Consider the following 15,286-nt stretch of genomic DNA (forward strand, 5'->3'; position numbering starts at 1 on the left):
TTATTTTATCATATTAGATAAAGAAAAAAAAATATACTAATTGAGCCTTCTACTAAACAAATATTTGTAGCACAATTCTAAACTCTTTTATTACATTAAAAAATATTTAAAAAAAATTAAGCTAAAGAAAAATTTAAAATGTAATTAAAAATTTGTTAAGACTTCTTAGAGAAAGTAATTATATTTTTCTTAAAAGAAATATTTAGACAAAACAAAAAATAATTTACGAAAAAATTTAGGGGATAATCAATGTAGTAAAAATCTAATGACATACATATTACATAAAACATTACATATTGTCTAAGCATAGTTGAAAAGTCAGTGCTCCGTTTAATCAAATATGTCCACTATCATATCGAATAAGATACCATAGAATTTTTATGACAGAGTCTCTAATATGTATCTTATAAAATTAATTATGATTACATTTTAAAATTTTAGATGTCTAATTGATCTAAACACAAACAATATGAGAGGGCCACACTGGCCCCTTCAGGCTTTCTAGGTATATAACAATGTTCAGTCTTTATAGTGTTAAAGAGTGCAAAATGAGAAAAAAAAGATCTATTTTATTCAACAAGAATAAAGGCAAATTTTATTGTAAAAGGATAAAATATACTCTTTTTAATTTCAGAAATACTTCGTTTAGAATAGAAAGTTTTAACAGTTTCAGGCTAATTTTATAATTGAAGTACTGAACAACTTATATTGTAAGATCAAAACATAGAAATTTTTTCATGAAATTAATTCATGAATTGAATTTTAAAAAAAATAATTATTAGTTTATATTTCCTCAAACAAACATTTAATTAAAATTAACAATATAGTTCATGGCTTCCTCAGTCAAGTAATTTTTAAATAGGTTTTCATTAATTTTATAAAGAAAACGATATGAATATACTACTTAACATTTTTGTACAAGAGTAAATTAGTGACTGATCCCTCAATTAATCATTTAAAAATTCTTTGTTAGAATTGGTGGTTGGGGTCTATCATATTTAAAAACAGATGAAATTACAACACTTCAGCTTAGAATATTATTACTGTATTAGCTGAAAATAATAAATAAGTATTTGACCTTTGAATTTATCATCATAAAATTTGGATAAAGTGAAATTGTTAATTGACTTTCTCCTTCATAAAATAATTGAATTTTCAAACAAGTTTCAAACAATGAATCCTGCAAAATGTTGTATGCCTGAACCACGTATATAATTTGTAGACAGTCCCTAGGTTTAAACTAACAAATTTTGTTATTTTAACAAGCATTGTAAATGAAAATAAAAAGATGATAGGTCGATAATCCAAAATGTTTGATTGCTCAAAACGATCATTTTAAAATCCGCACTTGAATTTGCATAAAACAGGATGTTTTGCCCATACACAAAAATCAGTAATATTGGTACAAAGAGAAAATCTTTTTTATCAGGAAAATTAAAAACACTAGGACTACTATGAGCTCTGACTATTTTGAATGCATTAAAATGATTTTAAGTATATTTATCTATGAAAAAAAATCATACAAGATTTAAAAAAAACACAAACACAAAATTAAGACAATGTTTGATAGGTCACCAATCATATTTTAGCATGATATAAGTACTTATACTTACTGGATTCATTTTTTCAAGAACTTGTTCACATTTTATCAGAACATCCATGGGACATCTAATAAAGAGAAAAAAAAATTATTATCATTATTCAGTAAGTGACACTTTAAAGTTTAGATAGTATTAAGTAATCATCTACCTCTTGTTAGGATCAGTCAATATATCATACAGACTTTTCATTCGGCTTAAGTCTTTCTTTTTATCTAAGAAAATAATTTTAAAATTAATTTATATGTACCCCTATAAAAACTAAAACTTTTGAAAATTAACTTTATAACCATAATAATTATTAATTTTTCGAAATAGAATTGCACACAAATTATGTAAAAGAATAAAATATACTGTAAGTAGATATTGTATATAACTAACTTGTCCGGGGGGGGGGGGGGGGGAATTTCGCTTTTCAAAAAAATAATAAATAAACAAAAGAACTACAAATTTTTTAAGTTAAAATAAATAAATAGAATTTACATTTTTAAAATTTATTTTAAAATACTTTTAATTCATTATTCTATATTAACTTCCTTCTAAAAAGGAAAAGAATATTTTCTATTAAACTAACTCTCGATTAATTTAATAAGTCAAAATGTTCCTTTATTAGTTTGAAATCTATAAGTTGATAAGTGGAACCTTAAATTTAGTTTTAAATTCTTAATATATCATTATATTTTGATTTCTATTATTTTTAACATATACGTTACTTATTTTATATGTTATGCTAGTTAAAATTTGTGTGGAATCAAATAAAATTCTTTTTGTTAAAAAATATTATCAAAAACTTTTATCAATATTTGTTTCTTCTCTTCACAAATTTTAAAAAAGTTACTGATCATATTCAAATATTATATTATTATTGATATATTCAAATTATGTAAATTCAAGTTTGAATTATTTGGAATTCAAATGATACATGCTTGTATCAAAGGTGTCAATCTACATCAGTTAACTGTAGTCATTTCAAAATGAATAATTTAAACAAAAATACACATTATCTGACAAATTCCTTTTTCCTTCTGCTATGATATCTTCATTGTACTATGATCAACATTGTGCAGAGGTTTTTTTTATAGTTCTGTAAATTTTTGAGGTAGTTTTTTTACATAATCTGAAAATTAACAATTTTACCTCTTTTTGATGAAAAATGATAAAAGTGTTATACCATTGCAATGAAATTATTAAGAAACAATGCATAATCTTTATAATAAGGTAGAAAAAGAATTGAGATTACACAGTGAAGAAAAAACTATCAATGATTTAATAACTGAAAAACAATGTTAGCACATCCACACACATCTAGTTCTTAATGTTTCCAGAAATTGATACAAATATTCTACTTTTTTAAAAGCTCAAATATAACCTACTTTCATCTTTCTCAATACGACTGATCATTCTCTTCAGAGGTTCAACATATTTGGCGAGTTGCTTCCTCTTTTCTAGATAACAATCTTCTTGAGTTCTGTTTATAGGACTAGCAGTTGGCCCACTAGGAACTGAATAGAAGCAAATTTATAATAAATATGACTATCATTTTGTAAGAAAGATTTGTAAGAAAAATAAAAACAAAATAAAAATTGCAACAGATTACTTAGGTCCTTTTCTTTTATAAAGTACATTTATTGTTACCTAATATGGAATTCTTATAATGATAATAATATCCATTTAGATCATTTTTTGAAAATTACAGACCACCTTGGTTATTGTTTAGAAATTCTACCAACGCAGAAAGTTATTGCATCACAGAATAGGAGTCAACCAATTTCCTTTTAATTTGGGTGTTCATTTCTATTGGTCTAGTACTTTATTTGTAAAATATTTTATAATATATTTTTCAGTTAAATTTTTTTTTGCTTTTTTACAAAGTCAAGTAAAAGATTTACTATTTTAGAGTTGTTTAAGAAAGGAAAATTACAGTGTAAAATCGCTTGTTTGTTCTGCAAGCAATAATTGTATAAATTTTTTTTTTTACTCTCTAATACCTATTTCATATGAGAGAAAAATAAGAGCAATCATAAGCAGAACCTCCACTCTATCCGCAACTATAAAGGCAATTTCTCAGTTTGGAGTTGCCGATGAGGTTGCTAAATTGCTCCCAACGCTTGCTTGTAACTGGGTTATCATTTTTTGTTATTTATATGAGCTTTGGTGACAACTTGAGTTTTATTTCATTATTCTCGTTTCTCTTCAATTATTTTCTCATATGATTATATTTTTGTTAGTTATTTCCAGACATACTCAATACCAGAATTCTGTAATAGTGATATCCACATGGGAAAATCAAACAGCAAATGCAGTGATTGTTTCTTTAATTATTCATGGTTTAATTAAGAGGAAGAAAGAAAGAAAAACCCTTTGGTCAAAAAATGGCTGCTCAGAAGAATACAACTTTGATGTTATGAAAATCTTATGAGGGAATTAGCATAAGAGGTAAGTTAATTTTATTTTTATTAATTTGTTTTTTAATTAATCATTATCACAAATTTTGCATATTGTTTAATTTTTAAAGGATTAGTTCATTTTTCAGAAGATTTGTTTTTTATTTAATGCGTAGAATATTTGCTATTATTTTAACACTTGTAGTCCATAAATTATTTAGGTTGAAAGTGAAAACTACATTACTTTTTAAACGAAGAAGAAAATGCATTTACAAAAATAGTACTTGATTTGTTAAGTATTTATGATTAAAATATGAGTAAAATTAGATAAAACAAAAGTTTAATGTATAATTTATAAAATTTCAGGCGAATGCAATAAATGTAGCAAGCTAAAAATTTAAGTATTTTTTGTCAACATCAAATTTTGATTTGGAAGTAACAATTTTCAATATGAACTAATCAAATGATAATTCAATATGAAGCATTTCAATTAAATCAATGTTTTATTTGTTGTATAATTGTCATGTATAGTTATTTAAAATGAATAATGTACTTCATAAATAAATAGAACATATTTTAATTATTTTCTTCATAAAAGCATCTTTAATAAAACTATTTAATTAACCTTCTGTTTACGGTGTATCATTTGTACCATCACATGTGGTCCACATGTTGTACCAGCCGTAATCAAGACGTTAAACTCTACTAGCCTTTTGCAATAAAAACGACGATGGATAGTAAATGCTATAGATATCTTCGTTTTCTCAGAATGGACACAGAAACATTTGAAGTTTTGTTACAGAAAGTCGAGTCCTTCATAGTAAAACAAAATACTGTCATGAGTATAGAATGCAGCAGAACGATTAGAAATAACCTTAAGGTATTTGGCTACAGGTAAGACTTTAAAAAATGTTTCCTTAAAGAAATAATATTTATTTTCAGTAAAAAAAATTTTTAAAAAGTATTTTTTATTGAGGGTATAATTTAGTTTTACTAATCTGCAAAATCCCTCAGTGCATATTGAAGGTTAAGCAGAAATTTTAAATTTATTTATTGGGATTTTTTTTATTCTTGATACATTTACACTGTTTAGACTTAATCAAAATATTAAAAGAAAAAATGAAATAATGAATATTTAGTGAAAATAAGAGCCAGTAAAGTATACTCTTAATTGCTAAAAATTGTCAAAAGTTTTTAAAGAAAGAAAAAAAATTTTGCTTTTAACAAAAATACAAATTTGTGCATCTGTATCTTAATTACAAGGCTCATTTTTCAAAAATAATTTTAAATATTTATCAAATTGTCTTAATTTTTCAGTTCATTAGTTGAAAGAGTTATTTAATTTAATAACTGTACAAAATTTTTAATTGTGTAGTTTCCTAAATCTTTAGGAAAATGTTAATTATTAAATATTTCAACGGCATGCGCCTGTATCTTTGTTTGCAGCTAATAATATAGTTATTCTTCCATAAACATACAAAACAATGTAAAAATTTTTTTTTAAAGTATCACACAATTGAAAAAGAGCAATAATTAACTGTCAAGTCACATAGTCATGCTATGCATGGAATGTATAGTATAATTACACTACTTATAACTTAAAATTGATTTGTATTTCATAAAAATGTCAATATGAATTACACTTGATGTATATTCTATTTGTATTTAATTCAATGCATATTTTATTAGTATTTAATTTGAGGTGTATTTTATTTATACTTAATTTTATGTGTTTTTTATTCTTACTTAATTTGATGTGCTATTTATCATTTGTCTTGTCCTCATTAAAATGTTTTTTTACTATTTTTTTATTTTTAAATAAAGATAATGTATAATTAATAAGATTATTAATAAAACATGTATAAAAACTTATTTGTTTTAGGTAGAACCACTTTTATAAATGATGATACACATCTAAAACATTAGAAATATTTATTCACGAAACAAATTAGGAAAAAAACTTACATGGCATATAATCTTCCATAAAAATTTGTTCACAATTACTTAAGAAAAATAAAATAAATTAAATTATTATCTTATCAACCTCTAGGTGCTTCATTAATATATCTACTATTTCTTTCTCGCACTTATTCCTCTCGGAATCATGTTTGAATTCATCTAATTTGGAGGCAATGTAACGACCAAACGCCTCATTTCCAGGCAGCAGAGTATGGCTATTGTGTGCAGATGAGTTAATATTATTTAGTACATCATAACCTATCGAAAAAAAATTTGTTTCATAAAACCTAATTATAATAAGTTCAAATTAAATCGATTAGATTGTTGGTGTCCGATGTAAATTGCACAAAAGCAGAAATAGATTACTCATTTACAAATTATCTTAGCTCTGTGAATTTGTTTGTAATTTAAATGTAAACTTGACTGATTTCTGTAGCTCACATATAAATAAAAAATTTTGCATAGCCAGCGGTGAGCAAGAAAAAGTATATGTCCCTGGTTATAGCATTAGAGATTCACCAAATTTATGAGGAAAAAAATTTAATATGAATTCCAGAATAAATTTTTATTTCTTTTTTTAATACCCTCCTCTGCAGTTTTATTTGCTAATTGCAGGCTCATTAACGACTAACAATTTTTATCCCATTTACCTAAAAATTGAATAGAATGTGCATTATTGTGGTAGTAGGTTCATAATTTTTTTTTTTTTTTCAAAAAATTATTTTTATTCTTCACTAAGAAAAAATATAAATAAATAACTATAGAATGTTCTGAAATCTTTTTTTCCCTAAATACATTTTTCAAGCTCTAAGCAAAATGATTGATTTAAAATGTTCTAATGAAGTTAAATTGTTTCTCAAAAAATTAAAACTGAGTTGCTTAGCTCAAATAAATATATAAAATAAAAATTAAAAATATATAAAAACTTCATTGATCAATTTTAAGTTCTAATATAAATAACTTAAAGTACAGCATAGTTAAACAAATTTTATTAGGTTACAGAAGTGAAATACATTATTGTAAATTAACCTAAAGAAATATTTAGACGGTTTCCATTCCTATTTCACTTCATTTTATAAAGAAAAAGTGAAATAAGAGATATGGAAATAAATAATGTACTTAAAACAAATATTACAAAACACATAACAAATGTAATAAACAGCAGCAAAGTCTGACATAAAAATTATTTATTTACAATAAAAAAAATTTATTATTATCAAAATCTTGCTTTAAACAGAAAAAATAATTTAATTATGTTAAATCCTAGTGGCAGAGTACAATTAATTACGTATTTTGGAGTCGCACGTAAAATATCACAAATGAATCTGGAGAAAGTTTTCTGCACATCAAAATGTTAAATGTTTCTATTAATTTGCGTCAGATAACCTGTTTTGTTACAGTTCACTTTAAATATTTTTTTTTTTCCATTTTCTATTATTAGTGTGAATTTAAAAAAAAAAAAAACTACTTTGTTAGAGATTCACTTACCATGGTTACAAATACCTTCAGTTAACAGCCCTTAAGTTAATCGCCTATAACTTTTTGAAAACTTATATAAAGTCAATTTTTCTAAATCTGCAATTCTTTACCTCGGAAATTATACTATGTTTACTTAATATTAAGTTTAAAATTTTGGTAATCTAGATGCCCAACTTGAAACCTGTATAGTGAGGGGGGGGGGGAAAATACTAGTTTCGTTTTCTCTTTCGAATAAACAAATATAAATGAATTTTTCTTATATTCTATATTTTGCTGTTAGCAATTCAAGAAAATGAGCGATTAGTTGACTTTGCTGAGAAAAAATAATTCCTTGGATGCAAAAGCTTTCAGAAAAAGAATGCAAGATAAAATTTATTATTAAATTATAACCAATTATTTTTTGGAGAATTTTATAAAGTTAAAAATACAAAAACACTTTGTTAAATGAAAAAAGCACCCCAAAGTATCAGAACAAACTTGAACAATAAATGAATTCATTCAGCCCACGGACTAGAAGATTTAAAAAAAAAAAAAAAAAAAAAAAAAAAAAAACGCTTTTTATAAACAAAAGCAAATATCTTAAACCCTTCTTCGACCTCCACCACAATTTTTGCCTTTCCTAAAATGCATAGTTCCATAACCTACAAAGAGGTCAAAGATTTTTTCATTCATTTAGCAACATGGGAGAGTTTCATATGGCTTCTAGTTTAGCAGGGTAATAATGGAGAATTTGAATGCAAGCAAAGTATAGCTAAGTTGATGATATTAACTGTTTGATGATTAATTCTCATCTAAATAAAGTGGATATAACAGATTGTAAAATAATTTAAATTAAGAAAAAAATTCCAGCTTTTCTTTAAAATTCTCTGATTTTTCAATGTTTTTATCCAAATTTCCCTGATTTTTCCAGTATAAAAAAATTTCCTGATAATTCCAGGTTTTCCAGGTGGGTGGCCACCTTGTGATACATCATGCATAAGCATGTAAGTCAAAAAGAGAAATTCAAATTTGGAAATAATATAAACACTTAAGCAAAGTAAAAAAATTCTATAAAAATCTTAATCAAAAGAAGATTTTTTTTAAAACCATTATTTATAATTACTTAAACTATAAACACTCAACATACTGCAGCACCATCTGTTGAGGAAAAAGACTAGTATTTTTGCCATCAGCTGATATTTTATCCCTAACTTTTTTTTTTGCTTCAAATTTCTTCAACAAATACGGTGAAATTTGAGAATATACTGGTAAACAGGAGATAGTCGTAAATACAGGAGTCTTCATTAAAAAACAGGAGACTTGGCAGGTATGTATCATCATCCCATTCCATTTCTCTGCTGGTCGCCATATTTTACTTACGAATGAAAATTAAACGAAACGTCATAAGCTGCAAACGATTTGATTGGTTCAAGAGTGAAATTGCCTGAACAGTTGCTGATATTTCTATGCCACACGAGGATTTTCAAGCAACTTTTGGAGAAAGTGGAGGATAACAATTGCCTTGCCAGTTTCATTGCCGATAATTTTCATTATGTGATATACCCATAAAGCAATCGTTTTAGCAGGAATGGGAGAATATAAGAAAGCAGAAAACTTGCAGCACATTGCCGAAAATTTCAAAAAGTGTTTAGATCGCCATTGCATTGCTGTAAATGGTGGTCACTTTCCAACCAATTAAATTTATTTGCTAAAAAAGTCTTCTCTTATTATCATATGCTAATTTATTTTTTGTAAAGTAAGATTAAAAATTGTTTGAATGTTTTTTTTTTTTTTTTTTTTTTTTTTGCCAAAAGGTATATTAAACCTGATTTCTTAAAACTGCTTTGTAAGTGTGCATGAAGTAGAGCATCTATATTTTGTACATGTTCCATTCATTCTAACAATGCTAATTTATGTCGACTCAAAGAATTGAATTGTACAAATACACCTGATTAAATAAATGTTACAGTTGAAGTACAATTCTTACTTGGTGTGTTCAATGCACTACCAGGAGAAGGAGCTCCAGGTGTTCGAACATTGTAACTCCCTGCTGGCGATGGGGCTATCTGAGGATTAGGACTCTGCCCATAGACAGCTGGAGAAGCCACCATTTGTGGTCTAACAAAAAAAAAATTCCAAGCATAAGTTATTTTTAGTTATAACACTAGATAAAATACTTAAATAAGAATATCCTCCAAAAAAAAAAAAAAAAAAAAAAAAAAAAAAACCTAATAATTATTGTTTTATCCTTCTAAAAATATTTATGAATTTTAAAAAGTATATTTTACATTTGAAAACAAACTGCTATCTTGTAATTTTAAACAAAATTCTATTACAAAATTATTGGTATACAACATGAATTTAATTCTACGAAAATAATTATAATATCAAGAAGTAATAATTTTCAATTGGTCATCCTACATCTATTTTAAGAAGACTTATAAATTTTATAAACTATTTATCTGCATTTCATAAGAAATACTAGCATTGTTATTCATTTAACTAATAAAAAAATACTAGCATTGGAAAGAAGCTGATGAGAAATACTTCCTTACCCAAGACTTTGAGGATGATGACTAGCAGGAGATGGAACAGCTGATTGATTACTGTTAGGTCCCTGATTAGGCAAACAGCCCTATTTATAAAATACAGAAAAATATTTTAATAAGTTATGTTTTTAAAATGCTCATAAGTACAGTTATCATTACAATAAACAACAATTTGATTAGTAGTAAGTCTAATAACTAAAGCGATAAAAAAACATGAAGTTAAATAAGTATGACACTGGTCAGATAATTAATATTAGATAGCCTTGCACAATGCATAAAAAACGAACACCTAAAATAACTTTTGATTGAATGTTCAGATTTTCAGGCACAAAGACTCAATTTTAATTCATCAGAATCTAACTTTAGAGTACAGTAATTAATTAGAGCTGATATTTTAAATTACAAAATGATGCATAAAAACATACTTTCTCTGAAGAAAAATGCATTTTTATCCATGCATTTTAATTCCTGACCCACAAAATATAGGGTTAGTTGCTAACTGAAAAATATGGTCCTAATAGTTTGGAAATAGGTAGGAGGACAGTCAAAAGTTTGGGTCCCTTGATGTTAATTTCGCTTAAAGAGTATTTCGCCATTACTAGGGAACTAGTAATGGTTCCCTTTGTACAAAGAAAAGAAAATAATAGCTTTTGCAGACAATTATTAAACTTGCTTATACAAAGGTAATTTCAAGTAAAAAAAGTTTTTATATAATAATTTTTTGTTATTTAATTTATTTACAATAGAATTTTTTTTTAATTTTACTGTACATAAATTTATACTCCAACTTCTACATAATTTTAAACGATAAAATCTAAGACTTAAAGGTAATCAGTCAAATAGTTCTTGAGAAATATTACTCTAAAAATAAACTTATTTAAAATAGGATATATATAAAAAATAAAATTAATATTAAGGAGCCCAAGCCTTTGATTGCCCTCCAGCCTAAATTATTGAAACAATGTTTCCCAGATTACGGCTACTCCCTATAGTCAAGAATTAAAATGTGCCAAATATATGCATGTTTATTCAGAGAAAAAGAGTATTTGTGTTTGACTTCAAAACTTGTCTGTACTAATTAATTAGCTTAGTTATAGTGAGAAAAAATTCATATAAAATTCAATCATTATATGAAAAGTTATTATGGTGTGTGCTTTTTTTTTTTTGCACACTGTACATAGATAGTGCTCACAAAACCAACTATAATTTTATAAAGATCGGGGAAATTAAAAATTGACCACACAGGAGCATTTCTGTTGTTCTAATATGATCAGCAAATCATTAAAAATTCGATTCCAATTCAAAGATATTAAAGTTATATTTGAACAAAATGATTGTAAAAGTTTTTATCTCCAAACATAAATGACATTACAAATTAAAGGTAGTAAAATCAAATGTTGTAACAGAGTTTGACCCATGAAATAAAAGAAAACAAATGTCATTCAAGTATGTAGGGTTGTGGAACTACAGGAACCAGAGAGAGGTGTTAAAATAATAGTTATTTGCTAACACATCAAAACTGGAATTACTACATTTTTGATACGCTATTTACTAAGTGATGAATTAGATCCTCCTAATAATCACGGGTTTCACATAAATATGACAAAGTGATATTTATCACAGTATTTCAAGTATCAAAGCTCAACGGTTAGTTTAAAAAGAATAACATGTTTGGAAACTCACTGTGATAAGAACTGATAGTTAGTTTAATAATGAAATAGGGTCAGTTAAAAACAGGGCCAAAAAAGGTTTCTAGGTGAATATCACCTACTTTAACATTTTCATTTTTTTAATATAAAATTAAAATGCAGAATCACATATAAATGTCTTATAAAAACCTATAAAAATATATAATTGATGAAAAAATATTCTACAAGTTCACTTTCAGATACACACTTGCAGCAAAAATTCTCTGACCACACATTGCATTTAAGAGAAGAAAAATGTACCAGTACAAATTACAGTAAGGCATTTTACGAAAATGATTATTCAAACTCATTTTTTTCATAAACTATACACAGAAATAGCTTCATCAGAATGTAGCATAAAGAATAGTGACATGTACAAATACTTTTTCTTTTAAAATTTTTTTTACTTGTACCCACGTAACTAAGGACCAGGATGATTTAAAAATCATAATTTTTACAATCTTCAATGATAAAACATAACAAGTTAAAACCACATCAGAAAATCACTTTTATGACCATTTGTAATAATTATTCAAAAATTTTTAAGAAAAAAAAAACACATTTTTCATAATAATAGTAAAAGTAAGAATGCAGAAATTAATTATACACATTCCAAAACTATAAGAACTCATTTCTAAGAGAGATAAGGTGCATCATAAGGATTGAGATTCATAAAACAAACCATAGCAAGAAATGTCATTGCATGCCACTATGGAGAGCTCTCTCATTATTTAATGGTTGTTTGTTTTTGCACACATTTGAACTAGTATTTGTAACCGCCTAAATAATTTAAATTTTTGAATAAGGACTGTTGAAAAGCGCATACAAGCCTTAAAATAGCTGTTTCCTCATAATTTAATAATTATTTATTACATTAATTTGGCAATGGACTTACAGAATTCCACAAATTGTGATAGAACAGTAATTTCCAGGTCTGTTTGAATGCAACTTATAACAATAACTATTAATGAACCACAAAGTTAGATAAATAAAAGTATCAAATCAAATAAAGTGCTTGTGTGCCAATATTCTTATGAAATAAGATTTTCAGAATAACTTTAGTTGCTTGTAAAATTTTCTAGAAATAATAAAAACAATAATTTGCTAATCCATAAAAATGTTATAAATAAAAAATGTAAAAAAAAAATAAATAAATAAAAATAAAAAGAGAATCATTAAATTTAAAATAATAGTATAATAATTGTCAATTTGGACCTAAAAGGCTCATTATAAAGAACTGAACATAATTTCAACAACTTTTTTGGGTCTGAGGTGTGAATTTAATTACTGAAGGAAATTAGGACTGAGACCTTGCCCTGAAATAGTTTCTGATATTCATACCTGGATCAAAAGTAGATTGGATTGATTAATTATGAATTTTTGGATTGGTTAATAAGAATTTATTAGTAGAAATTGCAATATTAGACTTTTAATAAAAACTGATAACAATAATCATAAAAATAATAAACATGTTAAATTAACAAAAAGAAAATATAATAAATATTCCTTAAAATAGAGTTACAAACAAAATAAAACATTTATGAAAGGAAAGAAAAGTATAAGAAGTTTAGGACATCAGAAATTAAAAGATAATATATATTAGTTAGGAACAAAAGAAATGGTAACTAGTACTAACAGCAGCAGGTGCAGGGCTGTGACCTTGATACTGAGTTGAAAGTGGACTTTGTTGTGACTGCATGAACATAGTATCGTTGTAATTCCCTTGCATTGGCTGAAGAGACAGAATAAGTACTACTATTATAAAATTTAAGAATAATGTCAATAACACAATCAATGTTTCCGGCCAGTGTTTCATTATAAAAACAAATGATAAATAACAAAAGCAAAAAACTGCTAGCTAAATTGTAACTTACAATATTAGTGCTAGTAACGTTAGGAGGAGGGCCTTGCTGTCTGAATTTCTGTATCAACACATTTGGTGCCATCATTTGCCTAGGTTGCACAGATTGTGGATTCATTACATTGCCAGGTCCTAAAACTGTAATTAATACTCTATAAGTAAAGAGCCTGAATATTATATTTGACATCATATTTAAGATGGTATAACATTGATAAAGAAGCCACAATGGCTCAATAGTTTAGGCATTGAAAAGTCATTGCTAAGAACTAGGGTTATGACCCATGGTTTGAAGTTCATTCACAGATCTATGAGTACCAGCTTGAATGAGACATGGTGAGCAATGCTGTTCACATTACCATTATCATGGCAATGATCATGAAATTATGGAGCCTTACCCCACCATGACCTTCATGGAATACATATTGTGGGAATGCTTTACTTAATTATAACTTCAAAGGAACACAGACTAGGTCATTTACTTTTCAGTGTATTGCGTTGAACAGATTTTCTATTTAATTGCAGTGAAAAAAAAATTTTATGGAGGAAAAAAAATCCCCTCTTAATAATCCCCCTTAATAATCCCCCCTTAAATAAGTCATTTTTAATTTAAGTTTTTAAGCAAAAGTTAAAACTATTAATCTTTCCTGTTTCATTTTAGGATTTTATTTAAAGTACAGACCATATGCATATAATATAGAGTATTATTTGTTTGTATTAAGGGAAGAAAATCAGGCAGAAAAAATAAATGCAGAATAAGTAAGTTCTTGAACTCTTTTTGGAGCATTGCGCCATATTTTAATGTTTTTAAATACAGAGTAAAAAAATATATGCATAAAAATTTTATATCATTGACCAGAAGGAGCAAATGTCAAAATGGTAAATTTGGAATAAAAGTACAAGGTAACACAATGCACAATTTATATAAATTTTATAAACAGATAAAGAGATTAAGATATATAATAGTAATAGAAATAAATGCAACTCATAATAATTCAGAATAGACATTTTAGTTTAAAATAGTTGTTGATAATTAATAAAAAAAGGGTGAAAGATGCACTAATATCTAGTCTGCAAGCATTTCCTGAAAAACAAATACTTCAGCGTGTTACATTAAAAAATATTAAAAATAAATTGAAAAATTTTTCAAATAATCTTAAGAGATTTTTATTATATACTACTCTTTACATAATGAAAAAGTAAAACAGTTTTTCACAAAAAAAAAGTAAAACATTTCTTCACTATTGTAAACAACCAGTTGTTGGTCAGGTGAGGTTAAGACTCTACAATTTTGAGACTAATGATATGAAGGTGGCAATATGCTCAGCATTGCATACCAACCACATTAACTGCATAGACTATCTGACACTAGACCCTGAAACTGGGTGGGGTTCATAGAGATAAAAACAGAGTTCTACAAAATGATAGCTAATTGCCTTGTAAACTTATTTAGCTGTAAGAATTTTAATGTTACTAACAGTTTTGGAACAATTATAAATAATTTTAGGCCCAGCAGCCAAAACACTTGCTTAAAATAAAGTTGACTGCCGGGTTTTAACTCACTAAAAACATGTGACGCGTCACATGAGAGTAGATTGACAAGAAGAACTAGACTAGCCCTTGAGACTGCTAAAAATGAGGAAGAATAAGTATTTTATGGACCTGGTATTGAAGAATTATAGTTGTAGTAAAATTTTATACATGTGGATTATGATTACAAAACAATAACGCAATTTTATGAAAATTATGTTTCTCTAACTAACTAGTACAATATTAAATTGATTTACTTCAC

The 15,286-nt window shown here is 26.3% G+C and overlaps 1 protein-coding gene across 7 annotated transcripts in view; it reads right to left on the reverse strand.

The window, feature by feature from the left end:
* Window positions 1–15,286, reverse strand: part of MED15 (mediator complex subunit 15) — a 93,695-nt gene that overhangs the window by 6,457 nt on the left and 71,952 nt on the right. For 5 of the 7 annotated variants that reach the window (XM_087160330.1, XM_043041540.2, XM_043041544.3 and 2 more), the window contains 7 exons: window positions 13,511–13,635; window positions 13,273–13,368; window positions 9,955–10,034; window positions 9,387–9,517; window positions 2,972–3,100; window positions 1,750–1,813; window positions 1,614–1,668 (listed from right to left, as the gene is read on the reverse strand). In XM_087160330.1, coding sequence (XP_087016456.1) covers window positions 1,614–1,668; window positions 1,750–1,813; window positions 2,972–3,100; window positions 9,387–9,517; window positions 9,955–10,034; window positions 13,273–13,368; window positions 13,511–13,635 — 680 coding nt within the window. The remainder of the gene's footprint in view (window positions 1–1,613; window positions 1,669–1,749; window positions 1,814–2,971; window positions 3,101–9,386; window positions 9,518–9,954; window positions 10,035–13,272; window positions 13,369–13,510; window positions 13,636–15,286) is intronic. The other 2 variants (XM_043041541.3, XM_071180111.2) reach the window with 1 other exon arrangement.

Source organism: Parasteatoda tepidariorum, chromosome 1, assembly GCF_982258835.1.
Source record: "Parasteatoda tepidariorum strain Cologne lab strain chromosome 1, Ptep-v5.0, whole genome shotgun sequence".
Lineage (NCBI taxonomy): Eukaryota > Metazoa > Arthropoda > Arachnida > Araneae > Theridiidae > Parasteatoda > Parasteatoda tepidariorum.